Source organism: Myxocyprinus asiaticus, chromosome 11 (assembly GCF_019703515.2).
Source record: "Myxocyprinus asiaticus isolate MX2 ecotype Aquarium Trade chromosome 11, UBuf_Myxa_2, whole genome shotgun sequence".
Classification (NCBI taxonomy): domain Eukaryota; kingdom Metazoa; phylum Chordata; class Actinopteri; order Cypriniformes; family Catostomidae; genus Myxocyprinus; species Myxocyprinus asiaticus.
The window spans coordinates 23370444-23383787 of NC_059354.1; the positions used below are offsets into that span (position 1 = coordinate 23370444).

Consider the following 13344-nt stretch of genomic DNA (forward strand, 5'->3'; position numbering starts at 1 on the left):
TCGGCTCTCGAGAGGGAGGCCATGAACAGATATATCAATGATTCTCTGGCAGCCGGTCTCATCTGCCATTCCTCATTGCCCGCATGGGCAGGGTTCTTCTTTGTGGAGAAGCAGGATGGCTTGCTTAGACCCTGCATATATTATCGGGGGATGAATGACATCACAGTGAAGAATCATTATCCTTTGCAGTTGATGTCCTCGGCCTTCGAACTCTTGCAGGGAACGTCCTTTTTTATGAAGTTGGACCTACGCAATGCTTATCACCTGGTCCGAATCAGGAAGGGGGATGAGTGGAAGACGGCCTTTAACACTCATAGGGGGCACTTCGAATATTTGGTAATGCTTTCCGGATTGGTCAGCACCCCTGCCGTCTTCCAGGGGCTCGTAAATGACGTGCTTAGAGACATGGTCGATCTTTTTGTGTTTGTTTATCTTGACGATATTCTGATCTTCTCCCAGAATATCCAGGATCATGTACAGCACATCTGGCAGGTGCGTCAGCAACTGCTATAGAATCGGCTGTTTGTCAAGGTGGAGAAGTGCGCTTTTCATGCACAGTCAGTTCCATTCCTGGGGTTTATCGTTTCGTCCGAGGGAGTTCGTATGGACCCTGCTAAGGTTAAGGCCATCTCCAATTGGCCAACACCAGATTCTCACAAGGCATGGTAGAGGTTTCTGGGGTTTGCTAATTTTTATCGGAGGTACATTAGAAACTACAGCCAATTCGCCGTGCCTTTGATGGATCTCACCTCCACCCACACTGACTTTTTCTGGTCCCCGTGGGCTGAAGCCGCATTTTCCAATCTAAAAGAGCGGTTGTCTGCCACACCTATCTTGATAACTCCCAACCCTGTTAGTCAATTTGTTGTGGAGGTGGATGCATCTGAGGTTGGTGTTGGAGTGGTCCTTTCACAGTGCTCTCCCTCGGATAGAAAGATGCATCCGTATGCGTTCTTTTTGCACCACTTAACACTGTACAAGACCTCCTGTAACCCCCCAGCCGGGCTCCTCCAACCGCTGTCAGTCCCTTCGAGACCCTGGTCACACATAGCCATGGATTTTGTAACTGGCCTCCCCCCTTCCCGTGGCAACACAGTCATTTTGACTGTAGTGGACCGGTTCTCGAAGGCGTCTCATTTCATTCCCCTCCCTAAACTACCCAGCAGCGGTAGCAGTCATAGTGAGCTTGTCCTCTGGGTACCACCCCCAGTGTAATGGGCAAGCGGAACGGACTAATCAGGAACTGGAAAAGACCCTGCACTGTATGGCCTCCCATAACCCGTCTCCTTGGAGCGATAATTTAGTCTGGGTCGAGTACGCCCATAACTCCTTGCTGTTGTCGTCTACAGGGTTATCGCCCTTTCAGTGTAGCCTCGGCTACCAGCCCCCTCTGTTCCCTGCTCAAGAGCCCTATGTTGAGGTCCCGTCCGTACATGCCATGTGCTGATGCACCTGGAAAGCTGCCAGAGAATCTCTCGTACAGACTGGCGCTCGCGTCAAGAGGTCAGCGGACTGACATCAGTCTAAGCCCCCAGCTTACGTGTGCGGGCAGAAAGTTTGATTGTTCTCCAAGGACATTCCGCTCCGACTGCCCTCACGTAAACTGGGTCCCAAGTTTATCGGGCACATCACCAAGGTCATTAATCCGGTGGCAGTCCGCCTCAAATTACCACCTCACCTCAAGCGTATTCACCCCGTTTTTCACATCTCTAAATTAAAACCAGTTTTTCATTCCAATTTGCACCACACCACTCCCGTCAACCACCCCCATCCACCCCCGGCCCACCGTGGCTCTCCAGCGTATACGGTCAGGAGACTGATTGACGTTAGGAGGAGAGGCAGAGGGTACCAATACCTGGTCGATTGGGAGGGCTATGGACCTGAGTAGAGGTGTTGGGTCCCTGCTCGGGACATCCTGGTCCGTGCCCTCATTGATCAGTTTCACCTCCAGCAAGATAATTCTGCTGGAGATGCCTCCCATAAGGGAGGGGGTACTGTCACGGCTTCGGCGAGTTCACTGGTTTATTCTGTTGTTTTGTTTTTTCTCTCCCTCATGTCTTGCAGGCGGAGTCGGCACGCATGAAAAGTGTTTCCATGGGAACGTTGATCATTCCCGGGGAATCTTTGATCATGCCGCTGATTAACATGCTAGCTACAGCTGTTCCAATCTGATTGCACTCCCTACTTAATCCTTGTGTGCCCTCTCTGTCTTTGCTAGATTATTGCTTGTGCTGTCAAGCGGCTAACCTTGCTCTCTTTGTCTAGTTGATGCTGTCTCGTGTATCTGTTGGTTGCCTGTCTCTGCCCGCGAGTCGGGAAGTGTGGTCACCTTCCAGTTTGCCATACGCTTGTACTCGCCGCCCACAAATTGCCAGTGGAGGATTCTTCGTCTCTGCCCGCGTGTTGGGAATACGGGCTGTGCTCTCTGCACCACACCATGCTTCTACAGACTCTTCCTTTGGATCTGCTCCTGACTACCACAACGCAAACACTTGTCTATGAACGCACTCGTCCTTTGCCCACTGCACAGCCACAATGTGCACACAGACTTGTTTCCTCGCCTCCTGCTAATGCAGCCACTGCTTGGATTCCTATACATCGCCAGCACAGTTTATGTTGACATTTGATGTTAATAAATCCTTTGAACTGTTCTTCTGCTATTGGGTCTCTGTCTCACTCACACTCTGGTGACTTGCTTCTATATGTCTAAAACAAACATTTTAAATACCTTAGAAAGATACAGTGCCATTAGTGTCAGAAATTAAGGCAAAAATGTGACAGAAATTAACAAAAATATCCCCGAAATTCAAAATATGGAGGCAAAAAATGCCCACGCAACAAGTTCCCATGTTTTATTAATAATATCTGATATAGTTACAATTACATACGGTACATTGCGATCTTTTTTTGACTTCATTGAACATAATTGTTTTCTTGCCGTCTGGTTCCTCGCACCTTCACGCACACAGGCGGGCTCTCCGCTTCTATCAATCCACATCAGATCGGTATTGTACTCCCACGTTAAATTCCATAACCACTCGTCCCTGTTGTTCAAAATAAACTGTCTTAGTGGGTAACACTCTCACTCACAGTGCTGTTTTGTACTTTCCTGCTTTGTGCTGCTGTTTATCTGTCTGAAAAGCCTCACCTGCTAGAGGCCAAAAGTGCACAAGAGAAGGATGTAAGGTGTGAGAAATCACAAAACATAATGTTACCAAATGCTACAATTTACTTAATAATAATATCTCAATATGTTAAATTACCATTATGTTAACTAAGACTTTATTATTACAACTGTAAAACAATAATACATATGCAGAACAACCACTTTTAGTGTTTTAATCAAGAATTTCTCTCACTAAACTGTGTGAAATGTTTATTTTTGCCCTATTTTATTCAGTTGGCATGTAGGAGTTGATAACTGTTTGCTTAATAATCTCATTCCATATTTGAATAATTGCTGCAGTATGGTAGAGGATAAATTTCCTCCTCTATGATATTGCATTACATTAGTTTTGTACAGTATGATAACTTAATAGCCAAAATACTTGGACATACGTGAATGAGAATAAACCTGAAGTAGGAATGTGTTTCAGTCACAATGCACATTATGTAGTTTAGAGATGATTTAGAGACATTTAGAATGATTATAAATTCTATTTAAATAAATGTATTTTAAAAAATGTCTGTTTGTCCAAGTATCCTCTTGCAGCAATGCAGGTCTTTGGCATTTATAAGCTGCTAGTTTAGGATCTGTGAGGAGTCTGTTTATCACACTAGATACTGTGATTTACTTGTCATTTTGTTGTGCATCTGGCTGTCCACTTCCCTCTCTATCCTGGTTAGAGATTCTTTTTTCAAAACAGTAATGCATGGAATAGCCTTCATCTCACTAAAGTAATAGACTTTAGGAGAAAATAGAATTTCAGGAGAAATTTGTTTCTTTTTGCCTATTTTTAAAACCAAAATTTGACTTGCAAGTGTAAAGCAACTTGTAAGAACTCAATAACTCAGCAAATGGGGAAAAAAACGCACTGTATTTCCACATGGTAGCACAACCATTTTCAATTGTTCTAATAATAAGAAAATTTTCTTGAGGACCAAATTAGCACTTTAGAATGCTTTTGTAAGGAATAGGTGACACAGTATATGTTTGCCATCACGGGTAAAGAAAAAAATGGAATAAATACCACTTAAAACAATTATTTCAAACCGTAATAATACTTTTTTGATCAATTTAATGCATCCTTTGTGAAAGGAAGCATAATTTTCTTTCAAGAACAAAAATGTCTTTGTGTTCTAAAAGTGGAAACATATATACTATATATAATATTTCATAAAGTAACTTGTAATGTAATTACTTGAGTAGTTTTTAGTCAAACTACTTATTTACTCTTACTTGAGTCATAATATTTCTCAGTACTTCTGCTTGTACTCAAGTGAATTATTTCTTCAGTAACCGTACTTTTACATAAGTAAAAAAAAAAAAAAAATCAGTACTCTTTCCACTACTGTCCATATCGTAGAGTAGAAGCTTAAGAAACAATTGCCTTTTATTTTTCATCTGGTTTAAAAATGTACATATTATCAATACAATAAAATTTTAAGGGAGAACATAGAAGCATAATACCTTTCATTGGTAGACATGTAGGCTAATGCTTATTGCATACATGAAAGTTTCTCACAAATGCCTTGTTGTGTGAGTAGGCATTGCTGGAGTGTACTCAGCACAGTTTGGAAGCTGGCAACATTCACTGAGGACTAGTTTTGTGAAATGTGCCGTGAAATTTGCTCTGTGAAATATTTAAACTTGACAGTGACTCACTAACTTACTGTACTTCCTCTGCAAATGCAATATTCACATCTGCTGAATTCACTAACTTAACGCACAGTATCAGTAACATTAACAATTGCTCTATCAACATGGAATTCATATTATGGTTCTGAATGGCTTCAAGGGACCTGAGCTCTATATTAAAAGCTTGTCAGGAAAACTGAGGGTTAATTATGGGTAAACAACAATAGCATCCCTGTTGACATATTTATTCAGTACTAGGTTTTTATTAGGTGTCTGTCTGCCAATACCATATGTGTAAACATGAAGAAATTAAATGTGAAGCATTTAATTTCTGTGTCTCAGTGGCACCGAATAGAAGTGCAGAAATAATGACTGTTTTAGACAGGTTTTCCGAATACTCCCCTCATCTTTCATTGAATGAACAAATAGATAGTCCCACCCCAAATGCATGCTAATGGTTGAGCCAGTTGTGCTATGTTGCACTGGTCAGGATACTCAAACAGAGCAATGCTTTATAGGCACCACAGAGACACAGTGTTTACACTTTTATGATGAATCAACCTATAAATTAGAGGATTGCTCTTAGTTGTCTCCACATATTAAGCCTGGACAGAAAAAATTATATTTACATAAAAAAGGACACACTTCACCTTTAATAGGAAAAAATATACATGTTTGGAAATAATAACAGTATTTGGCATCCTATTTCTTTCTCTTTTTTGACCTCTCATTTTGAACCAAAGTCAAACACTGTCCGTTGTGGATGGAATTTATTTTTGGTCAGCATTGAGCATGACTGGATGACTCTGAACTTTCTCTGGAGCTCAGAATTGCATCATCAGCCTCGTGCAAGCCTCTGTCTCATAGAATGAGAATAAGCCAGGCGACATTTTCCTGCTTGGTTGCAAAAGTGTGTCTGCTTCTGTCAGCTGACACTGTGAAATTATTAACAGTGTTTATTTTGTGGTATACAATGGACAGCCTCATCTAAACATCGCTGCCTGTCTGTATGGGAGTAAACGTAATCTGTTGGCAGATGTGCCTTTAAGTACACGTCACACATCAGAGGCTATTTTGTTAAAGGGATAGTTCACCCAAAAAGTTTACTTTTTTATCACTTACTCACCTTCATGCCATCCCAGATGTGTATGACTTTCTTTATTCAGCAGAACACAAACAAAGATTTTGGGGAAAATATCTCAGCTCAGTAGGTCCATACAATGCAAGTGAATGGTGATCAGACTTTTGTAGCTCCAAAAATCACATAAATGAAACATTAAAGTAATCCATATGACACCAGTGTTTAAATCCATATCTTCAGAAGCGATATAATGGTGTGGGTGAGAAACAGAACAATATTTATGTCCTTTTTTACTCTAAAGCTCCAATTTAACATTCACTTTCAGATGTGAAAGTGAAAGTGGAGATTTAGCATAACAAAAGAACTTCAATTTTGATCTGTTTCTCACCCACACCTATTATATTGCTTCTGAATATATGGATTTAACCACAGGAGTCATATGGAATACTTTTATGTTTCCTTTATGTGATTTTTGGAGCTACAAAGGTCTGATCACCATTCACTTGCATTGTATGGATCTACAGAGTGGAGGTATTCTTCTAAAAATCTTTGTTTGTGTTCTGCAGAAGAAAGAAAGTCATATACCTCTGTGATGGCATGAGGGTGAGTAAATCATAAGAGAATTTTCATTTTTGAGTGAACTATCCCTTTAATGTTAGGCTAGATTGGCTGTAAAAAATTTAAAAGTGGGCCCTTCTCTGACAAATCACTTTCTGTGACATATATTTGTGTAGATCTGACATCGTGCATTTATCAGAAATGTATGTCCTTATTTGGGAGGAAGTTGAGAAACATCTGAGACAAAGTTGATACTTAAATGAGCGATGTCTGAGAACTCCAGTAAGTCTCATGAGCTTTAAAAGAGCATCATCTGAGCAATACAATTTTCTCTGGGTAGCTAAAATGTAAGTGTTACATACCCGTTTGGATTGCAATAAACAGCCTTATTTTCTTAAGAATGATTTCTCAACCTTTCGCATAGCCTTGGTTTGTTAACAGTAAACTACAGTTCAGCCACCTCTATTCAGCAAATTGGGATAGAGATGGGACCTGCTTTTCAGAAACTTTCAACACGTGTTAAATGTTCAGGTTGCTCTCATTGGAGAGGTATCAGTTAAAATGAGATTCAATAACTCCATGTGTGATCTTTCCATCAAGTGCTTTTTATACAGGTCTATCTATCTTTTTGTACAGCCACATCTTGATTCTGGCACTGGCACAAAAATGTTTGTGTTCCATTATCAGTACAAGATACTACATTTACACGCTTGCAATGGGGTTACATGCAATATCCACTTTTGTCAGGTACTGATTTGATTGCATTAGTTGTTGAGTAATAATTCACAGAAGGAGGCTTTCTTAGAACTATGGAGGCTTTTATAAATCACTCATTTAGTTTGCCTTATCCCCCTACTCTGCAACAGACATAAAGTCATTTCCACAGTATGTGGGATACTTGCTTCTATGACCCTCTTTTGTTTGCTAGGGTGAGTGAGAAAAAGTTAATGAGTGAGTGAAGGGATACAATGTTCCACAAGCATTTACTTAAGCTTAGCCTTGTAGTAGGCCTAACCACAGACCTCAGGCAATAGCTTCTTTACCCTTAATTTTCTCTCATACTACCAACTGGATGAAATTTACTTTTCCCATTTTGTAGAGATTGGGTTTGGTTTAGAAATTGAGGTTCCTTTTTTTTTTTACTTATCTGAATGGAAGAAATATCACAAACAAAATCTCTTTTATATATCAAATTGTTTCTCCTAGATAGCAATGAGATTAAATGGAGAGCAAATGGGATGGTGATAAAGATAAAAACCCCAGTAATTGCATATGTGGATTTTTTATAGTTTCAAAATAGACCTCAATAATTTCACAAACTGTGCTCAGAAAGTTGGATTTCAATATGAACAATATTAAACATTTCTTATCAGATTTTCCCAAGACCCAATTAACTGATCTATGCTATCCACATTTATTTTATAGCTCTGTGTTCATGCCGTATCACCCTTTCTACACCGGATGCAAGCGGTGCGTTGCTCCGTTCTACTGCTGACACAACTCAGAGCTACTCTGGCCACTGCATTAAAGCTAGCTTGTGATGTTTCTGGTCCCTGGTCTACTAATTTACATAACATTTTGTTTCTAACCAAAGGTATATGCAGTTTTAGCAACAATAACATAATAATAATAATATAAGTAAATGTTTAAATCAGTGTTTACATTCAAAATAAAGTAGGATACAAGTTTTTTCCCATTTAACCGTTGCTGAAGTCTACTCGAGCTCACAGCTGATTGGTCAGTGTAATCTGCACATCATTTAAAACATTCACTCTCGTGCTTCCAGTGTACACAGCCACAAGCTGTTGCGATGCATCAGTGAAAACGTCAAGTATCAGTAATTGTTTCATTGGTTTCTATTTTTATTTCTCAAAAGGAATTTTAGAAGAAATGTTGCAGACTAAGTTGATTCTAAAATTAAACTTATCTAAGAACTCCTTTAAGTCTTCTAACTTCTGAGCAATACAATTTTCATCTGGGCTGGTACCTATTTTCCAAGCTTTAATCCTCCAATCTCTCTCTGTCTCTTTCTATCTGTCTGTCCCTTCCTCTTCTGCTAAATAGATCTGAGTGACCAGCTTCTGGAGGTTGTGGGCTTAGAGGGAGCCATCGAAATGGGTCAGATCTACACAGGTCTCAAGAGTGCTGGGCGGCGCCTTGCACAGTGTTCCAGTGTCATCATCAGGTCAGAAGCTTGTGCCCATGCACAGACACACACATACTTTGACCAAGAGGTCAGTATTTGTCCAACTCATAGATAAACACTCTGATTTCCCGTGTCCACAGCTCTCAAACGGATCTCTTCCCCCTCACCATCAGCAGGACACTCTCTCTCGACCACTGCAGCCAATAAATCAGACATTTGACCCACTGTCGCTGGTCTTTGCCAAAAGCTCTTACTGATGAATAACGATGTTTGTAGCATGAACACACATACTGCTCAGTCCTGACTTATGTTAGTGAACTGGTGGAGACTCATCACGGCTGAGGTGCTAGTTCACATGTTTGTGTTGCCTTGGCCTGTCTCACTCCATTAAACATTCAAAATGACCTTTAAATTTAGTGCTGAATTGAAGGGAGGGGGTTATTCACAGTTTTAACAGCCTGTTTTCTCACCTGTACACAGGGCAGTCTGCCTACTACCTAATATTTTCCAAAAATCTGCATTAATAGAGCATTCACTCTTTTACTGATTATTCTTAATAACCCGACAACGTATAAGGTCATGTAAACACCTTAAGGCTGGCATGTGCAATTTTGTCAGTGTTAAAATTCTCTCTACTATAGCTTAATATGCAGAGGAAACGTCCTGGTTACTTGCGTAACCTCCGTTCCCTGATGGAGGGAACGAGATGTTGTGTCGATGTAGTGACACTAGGGGTCACTCTTGGGAGCCCGAAACACCTCTGGTCTTTGATAAAAAGCCAATGAAAAAAGGAGCTGGTATGCAACCACTCATTCAGGTTTTGTGCTGAGGAGCCGAGACAAGGTCCTGGCCATTTCAGTGGGTAGTTCAGCGTTGTGGCAGGAGGGACACAACGTCTCGTTCCCTCCATCAGGGAACGGAGATTACGCAAGTAACCAGGATGTTCCCTATCTGTCACTCACTCGACGTTGTGTCGATGTAGTGACACTAGGGGTCCCAATATGAAACGCCACAACTGGCTGAACTGTGTTACGTGAACTGGCGGTGTGTGACGGGCAGACCACTGTGTGCCTCGTAGCCAGCGCACCAAGCTGACACGTAACCTCCCCCAACGCTGTTATGAGTGTCAAACGGCCCTTTGGAGACAAGTCGACTGCCCAAAAGATAGAGACAGGCTAGCTCAGTCGTGGCCACTTATCCTCTTTTTTTCCTCTCCCCAAAAAAAAGGAATTAACCGATTGGGGCCACCAGGTCTACGTCGGGGGGGGTGTCACTCCCAAGGGGAAGACACCGTGGAGACCACACCCCGCCCAGAGAGGGGGGGGGGGGTATTTTGTGTGGAAATACGTCACATGGTCTTGCCGAGCTTTGTTGGAAGTATGTCATGTGGAGATGTCCCATGGTAGGTCCTACCCTATGGGGAGGAGTTTCTATAAGCATGGTGACTGGGGCAGAGGGGCCTCTGCCCAAGGAAGATGCAGTTTACCAACAGGGAAACGAAGATATACATCGCATGGGGTTACCTACGGGGAACCAACACATGCGGAGCACCTACCCCAGTACAGGGCTTAGTTAGCACATGTACTGAGCCAGCAGCGAGTTTCTCCGTGAACTCATCTGCCACAGGGCTCAGAGGAAATCATCCAGGGAACACAGTTTGTGAACACTACTGGGAGTCAACTGCGCACATCTTCAGCTCAGGGGAAGTGAAAGGCGCTATGCGCAAGCGATACACCCGGCCAGCTGTCCCGGACTTACCTGCTTGTGCCTGCCACTACACGGGATGAAACCGGTTCCACCCGGAGATTGTAGAACCTCGCAAAGGTGTTGGGTGTTGCCCAGCACGCTGCTCTGCTAATGTCTGTTAGAGAGGCGCCACTGATCAAGGCCCAGGTGACCGCTACACGCCATTGTTATGGCGTCAATGAGCCAGTGGGCGATCCTCTGCTTGGAGAGAGCGCTTCCTTTCCGCTGTCCACCAAAGCAGACAAAGAGCTGCTCAGAGACTCTAAAGCTCTGCATGCGATCCAAATAGATGCGTAAAGCACACACCAGACACAGCAACGTCAGGGCTGGGTCTGCCTCCTCCTGGGGCAGCGCTTGCAGGTTCGCCACCTGGTCCCTAAAAGGGGTCGTGGGAACCTTGGGCACATAGCCCGGTCGGGGTCTCAGGATCACGTGAGAGTAGCCCGGACCGAACTCCAGGCACGTTTTGCTGACAGAGAATGCTTGCAGGTCTCCTACCCTCTTGATGGAAGTGAGTGCAGTCAGGAGGGTAGTCTTTAAAGAGAGTGCCTTAAGCTCAGCTGACTGCAGGGGCTCAAAGACCCTGAAGAACTACAGAGAGGTCCCATGAGGGAACGAGGCGCGGTCTGAAGGGATTCAACCTCCTGGCGCCTCTCAGGAACCTGATGATCAGGTCGTGTTTCCCTAAGGACTTACCGTCCACTGTGTTGTGGTGTGCCGCTATAGCGGCTACATACACCTTCAAGGTGGAGGGGGACAGCCGCCCTTCCAACCTCTTCTGCAGGAAGGAAAGCACCGATCCAACTGCGCATCTCTGGGGGTCTTCACGATGGGAAGAACACCACTTAGCGAACAGATGCCACTTCAAGGCATACAGGCGCCTCATAGAGGGGGCCCTAGCCTGAGTGATCATGTCTACCAGAGGCCAGACATGGAGATTCCAGACGTCTGGTCACGGGTGGCAGATGGTGCCCCGTCCATGAGAAAGAAGGTCCTTCCTCAGGGGAATTTTCCGGGGGGGGGGGGGCAGTCGCGAGGAGCGTGAGGTCCGAGGACCATGTCTGGGTGGGCCAGTAGGGTGCTACCAGGACGACCTGCTCCTCATCCTCCCTGACCTTGCACAGAGTCTGTGCAAGTAGGCTCAATGGGGGAAACGCATATTTGGGAAGTCCAGGGGGCCAGCTGTGTGCCAGCGCATCTATACCGAGAGGTGTCTCGGTTAGGGCGTACAAGAGCGGGCAGTGGGAGGATTCTTGGGAAGCGAACAGGTCTACCTGTGCCTGCCTGAATCGACTCCAAATCAGCTGGACCACCTGAGGGTGGAGTCTCCACTCTCCCCTGAGGGTAACCTGCCGTGACAGCACGTCCGCTGCAGTGTTGAGGTCGCCCAGGATGTGAGTGGCTTGCAGCTACTTGAGGTGCTGCTGACTCCAGAGGAGGAGACGGCGGGCGAGTTGTTACATACAGCGGGAGCGTAGACTGCCTTGATGGTTGATATATGCTACCGTTGCCGTGTTGTCTGTCTGAACTAACACATGCTTGCCCTGGATCAACGGCCGAAACCTCCGCAGGACGAGCAGAATTGCCAGCAACTCGAGGCAGTTGATGTGCCAACGTAGCCACGGGCCTGTCCAGGAGCCGGCGGATGCATGCCCATTGCATACAGCGCCCCAGCCCATTTTGGAGGCATCTGTCGTAACCACGACGCACCTGGAGACCTGGTCTAGGGGACCGCCTGCCCGTAGAAATGTGAGGTAGGTCCAAGGGCTTAAGAGCCGGTGACAGACCGGCGTGATGGCCATGCGATGTGTCCCGTGGCGCCATGCCCATCTCGGGACTCGAGTCTGGATCCAGTGCTGAAGTGGTCTCATATGCATGAACCTGAGTGGAGTGGCCACAGCTGAGGATGCCATATGCCCCAGGAGCCTCTGAAACAGTTTCAGTGGAACCGCTGTCTTCTGTCTGAACGCCTTCAAACAGGTCAGCACCGACTGTGCATGCTCGTTCATGATGCGCGCCGTCAACGAGACTGAGTCCAACTCCAAGCTGAGAAAAGAGATGCTCTGAACCGGGAGGAGCTTGCTCTTTTCCCAGTTGACCAGAAGCCCTAGTCGGCTGAGGTGCGAGAGCACCAGGTCCCTGTGTGCACACAGCACATCCCGAGAGTGAGCTAGGATTAGCCAATCGTCGAGGTAGTTTAGGATGCGAATGCCCACTTCCCTTAGTGGGGCAAGGGCTGCCTCTGCGACCTTCGTGAAGATGCGAGGGGACAAGGACAGGCCAAAAGGGAGGACCTTGTACTGATACGCCCGACCCTCGAATGCAAACCACAGGAAGGGTCTGTGTCGAGGTAGAATCGAGACGTGGAAGTACGCGTCCTTCAGGTCTACTGCCGCGAACCAATCTTGAAGCCGGGCGCTCGCTAGAATGCGTTTTTGCATTAGCATCTTGAACAGGAGTCTGTGTAAAGCCCGGTTCAGTACTCACAGGTCCAAGATTGGCCGCAACCCACTGCCTTTCTTCAGTACAATGAAGTAGGGGCTGTAAAACCCCTTCTTCATCTCAGCCGGAGGGACAGGCTCTATCGCATCCTTCCATAGGAGAGTAGCGATCTCCATGCGCAAGGTAGCGGTGTTCTCGCCCTTCACCGAGGTGAAGTGGATGCCGCTGAACCTAGGCGGACGCCTGGCGAACTGAATCGCGTAGCCGAGTCGGACGGTCCGGACCAGTCATCGCGATGGGTTGGAAAGCGCAAGTCACGTGTCCAAGCTCCGGGTGAGGGGGAACAAGGGGACAATCTCGTCGGACGTACCGGCGGGTGGGGCCTCATGGCGGGGCGGAGCCTGAGGTGCCACGCCGTGTCGTGGCCATGCTGAGTTCAGGGACATCGAAGCACTTACCTGGCTCCTTGTGACCACCCCCGGAACAGCCTGGGACGGGGGAGGAAGAGGCCTGTCCTCGTGACCCGTGGAGACTGTCACATCGGGGGCAGATTTGTGCCACAGCTGGGCGCGC

The 13344-nt window shown here is 45.4% G+C and overlaps 1 protein-coding gene across 7 annotated transcripts in view; it reads left to right on the plus strand.

The window, feature by feature from the left end:
- Window positions 1–13344, plus strand: part of LOC127448307 (diacylglycerol kinase beta-like) — a 180034-nt gene that overhangs the window by 157846 nt on the left and 8844 nt on the right. For all 7 annotated transcript variants that reach the window (XM_051710741.1, XM_051710745.1, XM_051710740.1 and 4 more), the window contains one exon: window positions 8502–8622. In XM_051710741.1, coding sequence (XP_051566701.1) covers window positions 8502–8622 — 121 coding nt within the window. The remainder of the gene's footprint in view (window positions 1–8501; window positions 8623–13344) is intronic.